The sequence below is a fragment of the Sycon ciliatum genome, chromosome 6, assembly GCF_964019385.1.
Source record: "Sycon ciliatum chromosome 6, ocSycCili1.1, whole genome shotgun sequence".
In the NCBI taxonomy this organism is placed as follows: domain Eukaryota; kingdom Metazoa; phylum Porifera; class Calcarea; order Leucosolenida; family Sycettidae; genus Sycon; species Sycon ciliatum.
This window is the reverse complement of record NC_088648.1, coordinates 2,466,538-2,481,449: the sequence shown is the minus strand read 5'-3', so window position 1 is coordinate 2,481,449 and position 14,912 is coordinate 2,466,538. Positions and strand designations below refer to the sequence as shown.

At 47.3% G+C, this 14,912-nt stretch overlaps 2 protein-coding genes across 2 annotated transcripts in view; both read left to right on the top strand.

Moving 5' to 3' along the window:
* The first annotated feature begins 44 nt into the window (after positions 1-44).
* On the top strand, positions 45-2,707 carry LOC135819157 (ras-related protein Rab-5B-like). Its single transcript, XM_065332317.1, has one exon. The coding sequence runs from the start codon at positions 315-317 to the stop codon at positions 936-938; it is 624 nt and encodes a 207-aa protein (XP_065188389.1). The 5' UTR covers positions 45-314; the 3' UTR covers positions 939-2,707.
* Positions 2,708-8,132: 5,425 nt separating this feature from the next.
* LOC135819153 (hemicentin-1-like) overlaps positions 8,133-14,912 on the top strand; it is a 47,325-nt gene continuing 40,545 nt past the window's right edge. The window contains exons 1-3 of the mRNA XM_065332312.1: positions 8,133-9,543; positions 13,084-13,290; positions 14,155-14,199. Coding sequence (XP_065188384.1) covers positions 9,426-9,543; positions 13,084-13,290; positions 14,155-14,199 — 370 coding nt within the window. The 5' untranslated portion in view covers positions 8,133-9,425. The remainder of the gene's footprint in view (positions 9,544-13,083; positions 13,291-14,154; positions 14,200-14,912) is intronic.

Below are 14,912 nucleotides of genomic sequence, written 5' to 3'. Positions count from 1 at the left end.
GAGTTTTCAGAACAGCGATTTTTGCGAAGTGATTTGGATGGCCAACACAAACGATTGTTGTTTGCTCGACATGTTGTGGTGGGTCGTTGTCCACTCTTGCATCCGTATCTCCTTCGTTCTACCCAGGGTGTGAACTTGAGACTTGGAGACGTATTCGATAAGACCTGCATGTATTTGCGCTCCTCCGTGCAGTTGTCGACTCGCCTTTCCCGACTTCCTGTTCACGTAGCGCTGGACTGCGTTCACGTTCAATTTTTGTACTCAGCGAAAGGAAAGAGCTCCTGACATTTGTTGTCGGTGGACACCAGCTCGCCATGGCCCATAGAGGGAGCTTTGTCTCCAATGGAACGCCGTTCCAGTTCAAGCTGGTGCTTCTGGGTGAATCGGCGGTCGGGAAATCCAGCTTGGCACTGAGGTTCGTCAAGGGACAATTTCAAGATTTCCAGGAGTCCACGATCGGCGCCGCCTTTCTAACGAAGTCGATGACGCTGGACGGTGGTCAGCTGGTGAAGTTTGAGATCTGGGACACGGCAGGGCAGGAGCGTTACCACAGCCTCACGCCAATGTACTATCGAGGCGCGCCTGCCGCTGTCGTCATGTATGACATCACCGAGCAGGAATCGTTCAGCAAGGCGAAGAGTTGGGTGCTTGAGCTCAAACAGCAGGCAAGTCCTGATATCAGAATCGCGCTGGCCGGAAACAAGCTGGATCTAAACGCCACACGCAGCGTGTCAACAGAGGAGGGTAAAGCGTACGCTGATGAGCAGGATTTGCTGTTCTTCGAAACATCGGCCAAGTCGAATGCGAATGTGAACGAGATGTTCGCAGCAATCGCAACGGAGATACTGCGTGTGAACGGTGGTAGTGGAGGAACTGATGATCCTGACAATTTACTACTCAGTACAGATTCTAACCGAAAGGGAGGCTGCTGCCGGTGACGTTGGTATGCGTGTGTGTATGGGTGTGTATGCGCATGTGTGTGTGTGTGTGGTGTGTTTGAGTGCGGATGTGCATGTGCGCTTGTGTGTGTGTGTGTGTGTGTGTGTGTGTATGAGCGTGTATGTGTACGTGCGCTGGTGTGTGTGTGTGTATGCGTGTGTGCATGTGCCGTAGTGCCAACGGTAGCGGTAGCTGTCTGCCCACAACCATCAGCGGTTTTTCTCGCTCTTTCTTCGTGCCAGACAATACCTGTCCTGCCTCGTATCCAGCTTTCTGTACGGTAACATAGCAGTGACATTGGACATCGCAGCAGTAAGCTTGTTTGCACTGTCATTGCCTAATGCTACCGGCAATAGCAGCAGCGGCGGCGGCAGCAGCACCGCCACCAGCAGCAGCGGCAGCAGCACCGCCACCAGCAGCAGCAGCACACCCGGTCCAACCCGGATGGCTTCATGCTGGCTCTCGGGAACCAATTGCATTTGTCTTCTCCAGCGCAGCGTGCTTTAACCTCAGACCTTTCGTACATGTCGCTACCTCGTCCGCTAAGCCATTGGTGCTTATGCAGTGCTGGAGCGGTGCAGCTAGTTAACACTATTATGCGTGTATCCAGTCACGGTGCCTGCAACACATGGGTCTTGCCTCGCTATATTCCAACCTAGGTAGATTGACTTTCCGCAATATCGCCGCCGCATGCACATCCGGATCAGATGAAGAAACCAGCAGCGCCTGGCGTCATCCCCCCTCCCTGCTCTATCACTGGTATCAGGTTGTCGCTCCCCATCTATCTATCCTTTTTCTCTCTATCTCCCACTCTATCTCTCTGTCTGTCTGATGGTCTATCTCACCTCCCTACTTACTTACACGCGCAGCACGCCAAACTCGCGACAAATTAATTTCTTACTATTTATGAGATGAATTTATTCGGTCCTCCGGCATGAGTCTTTTTCTACCGCTCTGCATGTGCACTGCCACTGTGGGTTTTATTCGCTGCTGCACGCTTTACGCCGATGTGTTGCTAGACGTCTTGTTGCGCAAAAGTCCTCCGCACGATTGCTAGAGCTACACAAGGTGTGTGCGTGCTTTGTTGTTTACTATGCCTGGTTGCTCATGGCTGTGGTTTGCTGGACTAACTAGCTAGCTAGCTGATCCTTGCGTGCGCTGCGGTGTATTTTTTCAGGCCTAAGCCCGCTCCCCCTTACTCTTGCGCTCTTGTAATTGTTGTTGTTGTTGCCATTTGTTGTTGTATATCTAGCCGCTGTGAAGCCAGACAATTCAGCCGGGTCTTTTTACTTTTGTAGACTTCATAGAATTGAAACCTGCGAAAACGATAATTATGCTTTTAGGTGATGCTGGTCACATCGTGCCCGTTTGCAGAAGCTGACTAATTTCTATGAAAATGTGCCGTAAACATTTCTTCATCATGGAAATGCGAATTCAAGAAAAAGCCCAGCTTCGTGTTTGGGTTTTTTGGTATGCTATAACGTAACCCAGCTCCGCATTGTGATGTTCAAGTTCATGATTCTATCCTTGACCAACTCTTATACGTCAGCATTTTTTCAATAGCCATGTGCTTGTGTGCAGTTTGAATTCACTACCCTTTTTTTGAGTGCCTCATGTTTCTTCTGTGCCCAGTTGATTTGCCAAATTTGTGACGTAGTACTGTACTCGCGTGTTATTTCCTCCGTGCATGTGTACGGAAAGAGCGCTGCTGAAGTGTGTCCGTGTGTTTGCTGCTACTCGTCTATGTTGTGACATCCGTAGTAACTTACTGGTTGTTGGTTTGGGATGTGTGGCGCTGCACGTTACTGAAAGAGTTGTTGTTCTTGTTGTTTTGAAGTAATCTTTAATTATTCTCATTTTCTCACGATGGCCAATGGCCAATAACTGGGCAATAAAAGACACTTTGTTGTTGTTCTCGTTCTGATTGTTCTTGTTGTTCTTGACGTTATCGTTGTTGTTGGTATTTACTGGTTACTGCCGCCACCATAGCTGTCAATCTTCCCCACTATATTCCTTTAGTTTCCTTGCCCGGACTTGGCAATGGAACAGCAAACCGTTGCACATGGGTTGTAGAACACGGTCGATGGTTGAGGAATGTAGCGTGCTGGCGCACGCCACCCTCCCTCTGCTCAAGTTCTGCCCCGGGGCTCTTGGTACAAAGCACATAGAGTATGCTTGAGCCTGGCACATCGGTGATCTTGGAGGATCTAAAGTAACCAATGTTGTTATTGCCTAAAGCAGAGTTGACTTGCGAAAGTGCTCAACCCACGAACAGGAGCACCAAGTCACTGAACTCCCTGCATGACGTCATGATATAATCGCCACCAGTAGCAACAGTTGCTGGAACACTGCAGACAGGGTATGATAGGAAGATAATAACACAGGCGTGGAAACTATGTCTCATGAGAGTGGCGAGAGTTTCACACTAAACCACAACTACAACTAGCCACACTGTTGGTTAGGGGCCGTCCGTAAATATCGATATTTTTTTCAAGACGATATTTGTTCATTTCTCCCCAGACCCCCGGCCCCCCTCAAAACGAACATACACATGTTTATGCAAAGGATCGATATTTTTTAATGAAGTTCAATTTTCTCATGAAACGTGACCAGCTGCAACTCTAACTTCATCATACACCTAGGTTTATGTTGCCACGGTCGCACAACCTTGCCATGGCTATGCTCACGAGGTTGACTTTCACTTTGTGTAGGTCATAAACTACATGTTCGAACAATGCCCGTCCATAGATAGAGTTCGATATTTTTTTCTCAAAGACGAGACGAACAGGGCCCAAACCCCCTCCCCCCCCCCCCCCATGAACGAATATCTTCTCTAAAAAAAACATCGATATTTGTGGACGACCCCTTATTATACTAGTACTGGTATACATGTACCGCACAAGTAGATGGAGGGCGACTCGAGGTGCAGAATTCGAGGAATTGTCCGCCATATCGCTATAAATAACTATCATAAGCGACAATACTCAATAGTTTTAGAATTGCGATCAACAGAACGAGCTGAACGGACCTTTCACAAAGGCTTCACCCACTATTGGAGCCAAAGTAGCGCAATATACTGTGACATGCACCTGTATTGCAGTATACAGTGTCTGCGTTGCAGAGTTCTCTAGTCGTGCAGTGCAACCGCTTTCTTTGCTTCTTGGGGGCTGTTTTAACAGTTTAATCAGTTCTACCAAGAGTACATAACTTTATACTCTTGGTTATGCTCCTTGCAAATTTTTTTCTGTTGTCCCTGCAACGAACATCGTTCATAGGAGGTGGGCCGGTTTCGCAAGTTGACCAACATTGTGCATCTACATGTATGTGTTACTTGCACACGCATGCGATTTTCGCCTTCATTTCGGGGGGGGGGGGTTGAGTACGAAATCAGCGATTTTCGTTTCAGGGCCAACGAAAAGGCTTTTCCGAAGATAGCCCTTGACGGATTTGGAGTAGATTGCTGAATTATGCTTTCCATTATGCCATTGATGGTGCTATACTATGCTGCAGTCCAATCTAATTCCAAAGTTTTCGGTGTGCGTGGCGCTGCGCTGGACTACCTATCCGGCAGAACGCAAGTTGTCTTTGTAGCTGGACTTCTCTCAGATGCTTCACCTGTTCTGTTCGGAGTGCCCCAGGGATTCATCCTTGGGCCTCTCCTTTTCCTAGTGTATATTAAATGATCTTCCCAGTCATGTTGAAGGTGTGTCCTTATTTGCCGACAATACTGCGCTGCTCAAGTTCAATGAGAGCCTAAGCAGGCTGCGCGGCAGTCTCCAGCGCAGTATCAACAAAGTCCATCAGCGGATGCCGGACTACCTGGAGACTCTAAGACCTAATATCACCAAGACTGAGATCTTATTTCTGCCGAACTCAGAGCCAACCCCTGCATTCACTCTTCCCGGATCCCTCACAGAGCTCACAGTGGTAAAGCAGAACATGCAACTTGGTTTGGTCGGACTCAGACTTATCGTTTGGTAAACATGTAGACTATATCTGTAGCAAAGTCAGTAAAGCTGTTGGTTACCTCTTGTCTCACTGCTCCCACCTACCGCTGGAATGCTTTGCCTTTTTATCATTGCTATATTCTCCCCCTTTTTCTCTATTGCTCAACCGCCTGGTCATCCCTACTACAGCCAACTTCGGCTAATAACGACTGCGGATATAACTACAATTCGCGAATAGCGATAGCATCTCCATGTCCAGAGCAAAGTCCCATCGAACTAAATACATATAACGACACTTCGCAAATAAGGATACTTTTCTGATGCCCCGCCGAGTGTTGTTATACGCAAAGTTGACTGTACATGTCTTGTAAGTAAATTTATAATGAGTACCCTGGAACTTAGTCCACAACAAGAGGATACTCAAAGTCCTTTTCCGCAAACCATCATGCTTTCCTTCTGCCGAGCTGTATGATAATTTATGTTTAACACGTTCCCCATCTCGTTAGTCAAGCGGATCGAAAACTGTGTATTGTTGTTCATTCTATTCGTCTCGATAAAGCCCCGCCACCCTTGTGTAAATATAACTGGGTTTTTTGCCACTCGTCCTTCACGCAATTCCTGCACTTTGCCTAAAGCCCCAACATCAGTTTACCGTACATGTACACATTTTCGTTTGGAATTACTTTCGCTATATTCGTTAGCGGGCACAAAATAACTAAAGTCTGTGCCAAACTAAAGTCTTTTTTCTGAACGTTCGGGGTGACGGACCTCGACCAAAAACGAAATTTAGTACGTAACAAGCCTGCTGGTGGAGTGAAATAGCGAAAGATTTCATGAACGATAATTTGTACTAACTTATACAGTACAGTAGGTATCGGTTATAGCGTGGGTGTTTGAAAAACGACATTTTATTCTTATTGCCGATATTTCTTACACACGATAAATCACGTGTGACATAATACATGTTTGGCATGTGGACACGTACAATCATGTAGGTATACACAATCATGATACACCGCACGGATCAGACTCGCGGTCGTGCTAGGCGACTGCAGAGCAGCAGATAGGAGAGAAGTCGGAGGAAAGAGTCCGACTGGACAGAAAAAGTGATTCTCCAATGCTCAGTTGGACATAACTCTCTTTTTGTGTTGAATATTATTGTATTGAACATGCACAGAGCACAGATGTTATTACTACAGGCGATACATTTTGCACTAATCTGGCATATTTTGCTACACAAAATCCATTCTTAGGGCCGATATATTCTACTATGCGATAATACTGCTTGTAAGAATAAATATACACATAAAATAGGTGTTATGATTATGAAAAAATGAGTGTTCATTCTTGTAGGCAGTATATTCTTGTATACGACCACACTATCACCGATACGCACTGTATACCAGATCTCCATTCGTCGCTGCCTATTCTCTCTGGCTGGCCCTGCCTCTATCAGTAAAAATCATCTTGTATGCTAAAGGATTTTAAGTTCAACATGAAGCTTGAGTTCTAATAACTGCTAATTCTTCATTCAGGTTTGTTTCTCTTTGCCTCGCCCTGTGTGGGTTATTGCCTCTTCTATTTGTCATCAGTTTTGCATTGTTTTTGCTTACTGCCATGGCTGGCTATCGCCCCCCCCCCCTCCTTCCATATTGGCCTATACTCCCTGGCCATGGGAAGGTGAAATAAATAAATGATGGTATGGTAAACTCAGTACAAACATCCCCTGGCGGATTCAATGATGCTCGGTAAATTGCTGAATTATGCTTTCCATTATGCCAGTGATTATGCTACATTATGCTGGAATCAGTATGCCAATGATTGTGCTATACTGTACCCTTGCACTTCTTTGCAACGTTACAACGACTCTGGCACCATGACAGCATGGCTCGTAAGGGGTCACATTCAACAGGTTATTTCCTGTAACATGCCTAAATATGCCTGGAGCACTAATCTTCAGCCAGCATCGTAAGATTATGCCACCCGTCTGGTCTCAGAAGTCCTCTTTTTCAAACTTTTTTTACTACATGTATGTTGACATTCCCAGCTCGAAAATAAGAAAGAAAGACGATGGTACTGAGACTAGAACAAACGTGACAACTACTGATCAGGAGCTGCACCGACGTTTATGCCAGGGCATAATTTTTAGACAAAATCCGAAGATTATGCCAACAATTATAACAGCATAATCCACCAAGGGCTATCCGACGACCCCCTGACTTGGAATTTTCTTCCCAGGACGATTCAAATCACATTTTGTCACGCCCATGTGAAGATTTTTGCGCTGGGATAAGTCAGTGTTTTGACAAATTGACATATTCTGTTCAGAAAGCTTTGAAATTGGCACTGGAATCATACTATTTACTTTATAGCTTACGACGCGGGCAATTCCTCAAATTCTGCACCTCACCCTCCATCTTGTGACATGTACATGTATACCGGTACTACAGTATGTAACCAAGAGTGGGGCTATGTACTCTCGATAACATGTTTTACTCACGCATTAACACGTATTAAACGTTGCAGTTGCACCAAGTCACTGAACTCCCTGCATGACGTCATGATGTACATGTAGTCGCGGAGATCTCGAGAGTAGCAACAGTTGCTGGAACGCTGCTGGCAGTGTTCATGGTGCTCACTACACTAAACCAAAGACCTTTCACATAAGACTCCAACACTGAGTGGTCACATGTCTGTTATCTCTTTCACAGAATTGAAACAACAGTCATGATGGTGACAACAACACTCCAGTACTCAGTCATTGTTACATTCATCACGCTTACTAGTACTAGGTATGTAGCCGGTTGAAATGGGTTCAAACGGTGTACATGTACATCGTCATGTGCACGTACTAGCAGGTGTGACAAACTGCCACATTTTAGACAGTGATTATGAGACTGAAAGTTTCAAAACCACAGCGCCGGAGCCGGCACATGTATGCGTGCTGTTTCATGATCACGCTAATACTGGATGTTTCAGTCCGCTCGTCCAGATTGCGAATTCCGCATTCCGAATCCTATTTCGACGGTTATCGTTACTTATAGCTACATGTACGTGTACGTGACTGTCTGTGATTGTGAATAACATTGTGACCACTAACAGTTACAGTAGCTGAAGAGAAGTCGTGAATTCCACACTCACTCCGTGTCTGCCAATCCCCGATCAACATCAACGCTGAGCCTGATCAGTGAGCCAGTGCCAGCTTGCGTAGGTGTCTTGTCCGGTCGAGCTAGCGTCGGATAGGCTCCACTTATGTCCTTAGCCTTAGGTTGATCTGCTGGCTCAGCTTGCGCAGGCGGACTGCAACATTCTGCAGCCATGTCCGACTGTCGCATGCTTGACCAGTGACGGACCTTTGCAGTATTTCCATATCAGCCAGGGCCAACAACATACTTCATGAAACAGAAGCCTGGAGAGGAAGCTTTGTCCCTACCACTACCAGCAGTACAATGTACTAAAAAACTCCCTAGTCCCTACCTAGTACAGTGATATACAATGCTGTATCTGCACAGTACAGTGAATGCCCAGAATGGTCACTAAGTCATAACAAGTCATACACATCGGTAGTAGTCGTGCTGGGCTCCCGACTTGGGTGCAGCAGCGTAAAGTCGTTCAATGCTCAGCTCCAATCCGGACAATTGTCGTCACCGCGCGCAGCGCGGCATCCACGGTCAATCGGCTGGGCCGGACGTTCGGCCAAGTGTCCATGTCTAGTAGGAAGCGCTAGTGTATACCATGGTACACCTGAATCAGGGAGTTGTGCAACAACAGTTCCCTGAAGACTGTGGCAAGTGACCAGTGGAACCTGGGCAGCGGTATTGTGTGTGTCACCCGCACGAAAGAGTCAAGCAAGTTCGAGGCCAAAATGCCAAGAATAGTTGGAACACACAAGTCTGTAGTCATCCACACCGCATACCTAGAACAAGAAGGCCAAGGAGACGGCGATGAAAATATGCATTCAGCTGTTGCGCTGCACAGGGCGAAGCTTGCACCCTCACTCCATGGAAGATGCAATGCGAAAATCACAGTGGATATATCGCACATCAGGCCGCTATCTTTCTCCAGTTCGTCTTTTTGTTAGTCCTCCGATGATAGCACGAATTAAAGGGACGATACCTCACCCTAAACTTCATTAGTATTACTCATAAGTATTACTGCTACGAATAGTCCCTTTACCATTCCTGGCACTTGTAGCGCTTTGTACGAAGTGCCTGCTGGACGCTTTCGGGGCTGAGAAAGCTGAAACTGATCCTTCCAGACAACTGTACTGGCACCAGTAGCGCTATTTTCTCGCCTTGTACTCAGTCAGGTGGATGCCAGCCTGCTGGTGCAGTTTACTTGCAGATAGTAACAAGTACTCGAGAAGGTTTGTTATCAATTTTCCTTGTTTCCAGTTTCTTTTAGTGGCTGAATTGTTGCAGAATTGAGCAGCTCTGCCTGTGTTGCAAATCTGTGGCGGCTTTGTGGATCACTGGTCATTCGTTCTGCGGTGGTGTTAGCATTCAGGACTTATCTGCCAGGGTACCTGTCGGGTTGCACATGGATCCGGAATGCAGACAGACGGGAAGTGTGTACTCTGGTCGATGTACATCATTCAGAAGCACGGCAGTTTTACTTGCACTGACAGTCTGTACTCATCTTGTTGCCTTTACACTTGGTAAGGCTCTCTGTCTCTCTGTCTCTCTGTCTCTCTCTCTCTCTGTCTCTCTCTCTCTCTCTCTCTCTGTCTCTCTCTGTCTCTCTCTGTCTCTCTCTGTCTCTCTCTGTCTCTCTCTCTCTCTCTCTCTCTCTCTCTCTCTCTCTCTCTCTCTCTCTCTCTCTCTCTCTCTCTCTCTCTCTCTCTCTCTCTCTCTCTCTCTCTCTCTCTCTCTCTCTCTGTCTCTCTCTCTCTCTCTCTCTCTCTCTCTCTCTCTCTCTCTCTCTCTCTCTCTCTCTCTCTCTCTCTCTCTCTCTCTCTCTCTCTCTCTCTCTCTCTCTCTCTCTCTCTCTCTCTCTCTCTCTCTCTCTCTCTCTCTCTCTCTCTCTCTCTCTCTCTTTCTCTCTCTTTCTCTCTCTTTCTCTCTCTTTCTCTCTCTTTCTCTCTCTGTCTCTCTCTGTCTCTCTCTGTCTCTCTCTGTGTCTCTCTGTGTCTCTCTGTGTCTCTCTGTGTCTCTCTGTGTCTCTCTGTGTCTCTCTGTCTCTGTCTCTCTGTCTCTCTGTCCTTCTCTCTCTCCCTTTCCCTCTCTCTTTGTTTCCTTCTTTTGCCTCTCTTTCTCTCCTTCTATAGATGGAAGTATGGGAAAGGGGGACTTGAATGAGTGTGTGATAACGTTACTCCATGATGTCCTTCACCGGGAATCTTGAGAGCTTTGTCCAGTGCTCATGCTAGCAGTGAACTGTAGTTGCCTTGGTGACTGCTAGCACAGGTGACAGGCGGGGTATCCGTGCTGTTGCTTCCTCCACCATATAATTGTCACTATGTAGCTTCCCTATCCCGGATCAGCCCAACCAACCTTGCAGCTGCTCTGCTTCTATGCTGATTGCGGTTGATAATGAGGCTCATAGCGTTATGCATGCCCTGGGTGCCACTGCCACTGGCATGGTCCGAAGTCATAGGAACTCAGTTCTCAGTTACACTACAGTACTACATGTACATGTATGTCTGTGGTAGTACGATGGGCGCACACTACATGTAGGTCCACAGTAAAGCAAAGAAGAGTCCATGGCCAAGATGCCAACGAGCCAAGAACCTTACCACCAATACCATACCCGTGCCGCGAATAGATCGACTCCTCACAACTGTCGGCTGGTGTCGGCTGGTGCGGGTCTGCTGCCCACATGCAGTATGGACCAACACTACAGACTATACAGACCAGGGAACGAACTACATACACTCTACAGTATTGCCAGAGAAATCCAACCTCTTGACAGTGCCGCGGACATGTGCACAGAGTGGTGTGTGTGGTGCTAGGCCTAGGGTGGGTAGCCCTACCTGCGGTATTGTATTCATGAGGTCGGATTTCTCTGGCAAGGACATCGACGGTGTCTTGATTACCATGATTACTGGCAGTTGTGAGTGAGTAGATCTACTCACTACTGGCAGTGTCAGTGAGTAGAGGCACTGGCAGTGTCAGTGAGTAGAGGCACTGGCAGTGTCACTGTCACGTGAGTAGAGGTACTGGCAGTGACAGTGAGTAGAGGCACTGGCAGTGTCTGCCAGTGACCATGAGCAGCAGAGGCACTGGCAGTGTCAGTGAGTAGAGCCTACTACTACTATTACTAGAGTAGAGAGGCACTAGAGTAAACTGTGAATGTGAGTGAAGTGAGGTGTCTGTCTGTTAGTGTTACTGTGTTACAGTCCATTCCATTCCATAATTATAAGTGTGCACTGGTAGTTTGGACTATCAATATCATTCTATCTGTTCCATGGTGTTGACCTGGTTGACATGCAGGGATGCTAGCGCCAGTAGCGGTATCACTGCACTAGTACTAACACAGTAACAGCATCAGTCTGTCATGCATGTCACTCGCCCGTGACCATGGTGACTCGGTTTCTGACTGCGAGTCCCACAGACCTCGGACCCTGGCCCAGCCCATCTGGCCCAGTGCACCACTGCAGAGGTCAAAGTTCATTGAACAGTTCTGCACGTGAAAGTTAGATCTGTAGTTGTCGAAATAAACGAAAAAGATCCTGGGCAAGTTGAAGACGAAGATGAACTGTTTCGAAAATAATTAATTCCCACGGGCTTCAACATCTCGTTGTTGTCGATAGCATGTTAGCAAAAGGTTCCCAAGATAGTGTGGTTGGTGAAGGGACACGGCCACGAGTGCAGACAAGATTGATACGTCGAAGTCAGCGCGTGCAATGCCAGCCGAATGACGCGAGCTGGTTCAGTTTTCACATCCGTTTACCGGTCAACACTGTCTCGTCTCCTACTGCCTTGTCTTTGGCGATCGCATCTGGAAGCTCGGCTGTTGCGCTATCACCAGACCGATTGTTGATCGCCAAAATCCAACCGCGGCATGGTCGGTAAGAATGTGCGCTGAGTAGATCTGCGCCGGACAAATACCGCTAGAAAAGCAACGTGCACTGCAACGTGCCATTGTGGTGCTCGAGTGCACTAGTGGCAAGTGCGGCGTAAAGATGAATCGTGTACATGGTGTACGTGCTGCCCTGTTGTTGACTACATTTTCATCATGCCGTATTATCTGGCCTAAGTAGACGTATTGACGAGAATGCATTGCCTGTGCACTTGATCAAGTAAAGTAGAAAAAATAACAAATAAACGGTCTAAAGAAAATGTTGAATGGTCTCTGCTTGGATGACAGCTACACCACAGGCTAGCTCAGTGGTTAGAGCATCGCTGGCCTCAAGCAAAGGTGTCTGGTTCGAGTCCTGGTGGTGGCAGTCAATTCTCTCTTCAGACTTTTCCCTTATCCATTCCCTCAACCAGTGAACAAGCATAGAGGCTACGCGAGTAATTTTTAGGAAAGAAAAAAGGAGCATAGAAGTACAAGGTACGCTATGAGTATTGTCCACTAACACCACCAGTTACTTGACAATCAGATCATGCGATAATATTGCACGGCACTGACCAATGGTACTGCCATTCTACCACTAACTGCCAGTCAGCTCTAGCACGTCTTGGATGAGCTGATTGTCAAGTACAAGTAACTGGTGGCGTTAGTGGACGATAGCGTAACTTGTAGTTCCTTGGTCCGTTTTCTTTCCTATCCATTCGAGTCGATCTATGCTACGCGATTACGTCATCATCCAGAATGCGGCTCTGCATGGAGTGGCAAAGCAGTGATGTGCCAGTGCTACAGCGGTGCCACACCAACTTGAACTAGCACTGTTTGTATGGTTTGCCACTCCATAAAAATGTTCTAGAACCCGTCAATTGTTGCTATGATTTATTCATGACTCCATATAAATTTGCCATTCAAGTCTGAGCACCAACTAGCACTGCTTGCAACTCTATGCAAACCTGGCACTTGTACATGATGTATGTGTGTGTGGATGCGCGTGCGTATGGGTGTGTGTGTGTGTGCATGTGTGTGTGTGGTGTGTGTATGTATGTGTGTGTGTGTGTATGTGTGTGTGTGTGTGTGTGTGTGTGTGTGAACGTGTGTATGTGTGCATGCGTGTGTTTGTTCTCGCTCATGCGTGTGGCCGCACGCATGCGCGTGGACGCCTGTTTCACTGTGCCCACCGCAGCATCTGGTGAGGCCAGCACGGACGTCAGCCAATGCGCTCATCGTACTCCTAACACTCCCTGGCTGAAGCCGAAGCAGTGCACAGAATGCACATGCCAGGAGGATGGCATTCTGGCCTGCAACACAGATCTGTGCAGAACTTGCACCTCGGCTGGTGTCAACAGTATCTCGGCGTGTTGTAGGCAGTGTACAAGTGACTCCAAGAAAGGTACAGTACCGGCGCACTGTGAGCTGTAGCAGCCACCAGCAGCTACAAATACACTGACTGACCTTTTTTTAAAAGAATTTTTCCTGGTGTTGCGGACATTGAAATCCGTTTAAAAGAAGTCAAGTGGCCACAGGGTGCTGGCTGTGTAGCCGTAAGCACTGCTGGTCCATTTTTTACAGTTTTACAGTGCCGCGGCATGTACGCTATGCTAGTAAGGGCCACGGTCATGCCATTTGATGTCTATGTCAACAACAGTAGTAGCCACATTGGTATTTTCAGAATTGGCTAAAGCCTTAAAGGGGCTACAGAAACCTAAGACTAGTTCACGCCCAGGAGTGCATACCTGGTACCCCATTTCCACGTACAGATTTCCATTTTCTACTTCAGACAAGTGAAGTACTTTTAGCTCCCCCCCCCCTCCTTCTCCCCCTACTCCTCCTCCCCCTACCCCTTCTTCTCCCCCTACCCCCCCCCCCCCCCCCACACACACCTCCCTGCCTCCTTTTCCCTTTTCAACTCTCACAACTCATGAATCTTTGGATGAAGTAACAGTCTTGTCCATGCACATGTATGTAGGCACATACACAAACACACACACACACACGCACACACGCACAGGCACACACACACACACACACACACACACACACACACACACACACACACACACACACACACACACACACACACACACACACACACACGCACGCGCGCGCGCACACACACACGCACGCACGCACGCACGCACGCACGCACGCACGCACACGCACACACACACACACACACACACACACACACACACACACACACACATTGGTGTGGCTGCTCAGTTTGATTCTCTACGTCATCTCTTCTTGCCTGCAGGAACAATTGTGGACGGAAATGGACGTAAAACTAGCGGGCAACGAGGTGAGCCTAATGCACTGTTGGTGCGGTATTTCCACGAATATAAGTCGCACCTTCTTTAATACACTAAAATTCACAGGAAAAAAACCCTGGTGCTTCTTACAATCGAGCACGACTTACTACGGAAGTGAATATATCAAAACAATATGGCTCAACTTGAAATGGGAGTGCGATTTATCAGGGAGATATGGTGGATCGAAAGACTGTGCAAAGGGTTGCTTCAGGTCAGCGAGTTGCAGACATCATACCTGCCAAATATCCCGCATTTTTGGATAAACTCCCGCGATCCCGAAATCCCTGTCGATTATCCCGAAAATCACCGTACACAAAACAAGTCTTGATATTGTTCTGGGAGCACTTCAAGTGACTGTGTCTAGTTCTCCTTATTGATTCTGTACTGCCATAGCCGGTAGTACCAGTGGATCTACTAGTGCTCCTTCCATGAACTGTCGCTGAAAAACCTCCGCTTTGAGTCTTGGACTTGCGTATAATAATAATTATTATGATTAATATCACTGATATTGTCACAAACCTTTTCAAACAAGTTGGAAATGGAATTTTGGAAAAAATAAGACATACTAGTCCCGAAAAGCCAAGGGAAATCCCGAGAATTTGCCGTGGCGATGCAGAAAAAGCACTCTCAGTACTTGGCAGGTATGAGACATGAGTGTGCCACCACTTGTTATAGTCATGATGGAATGACTGGGGCTGGACGG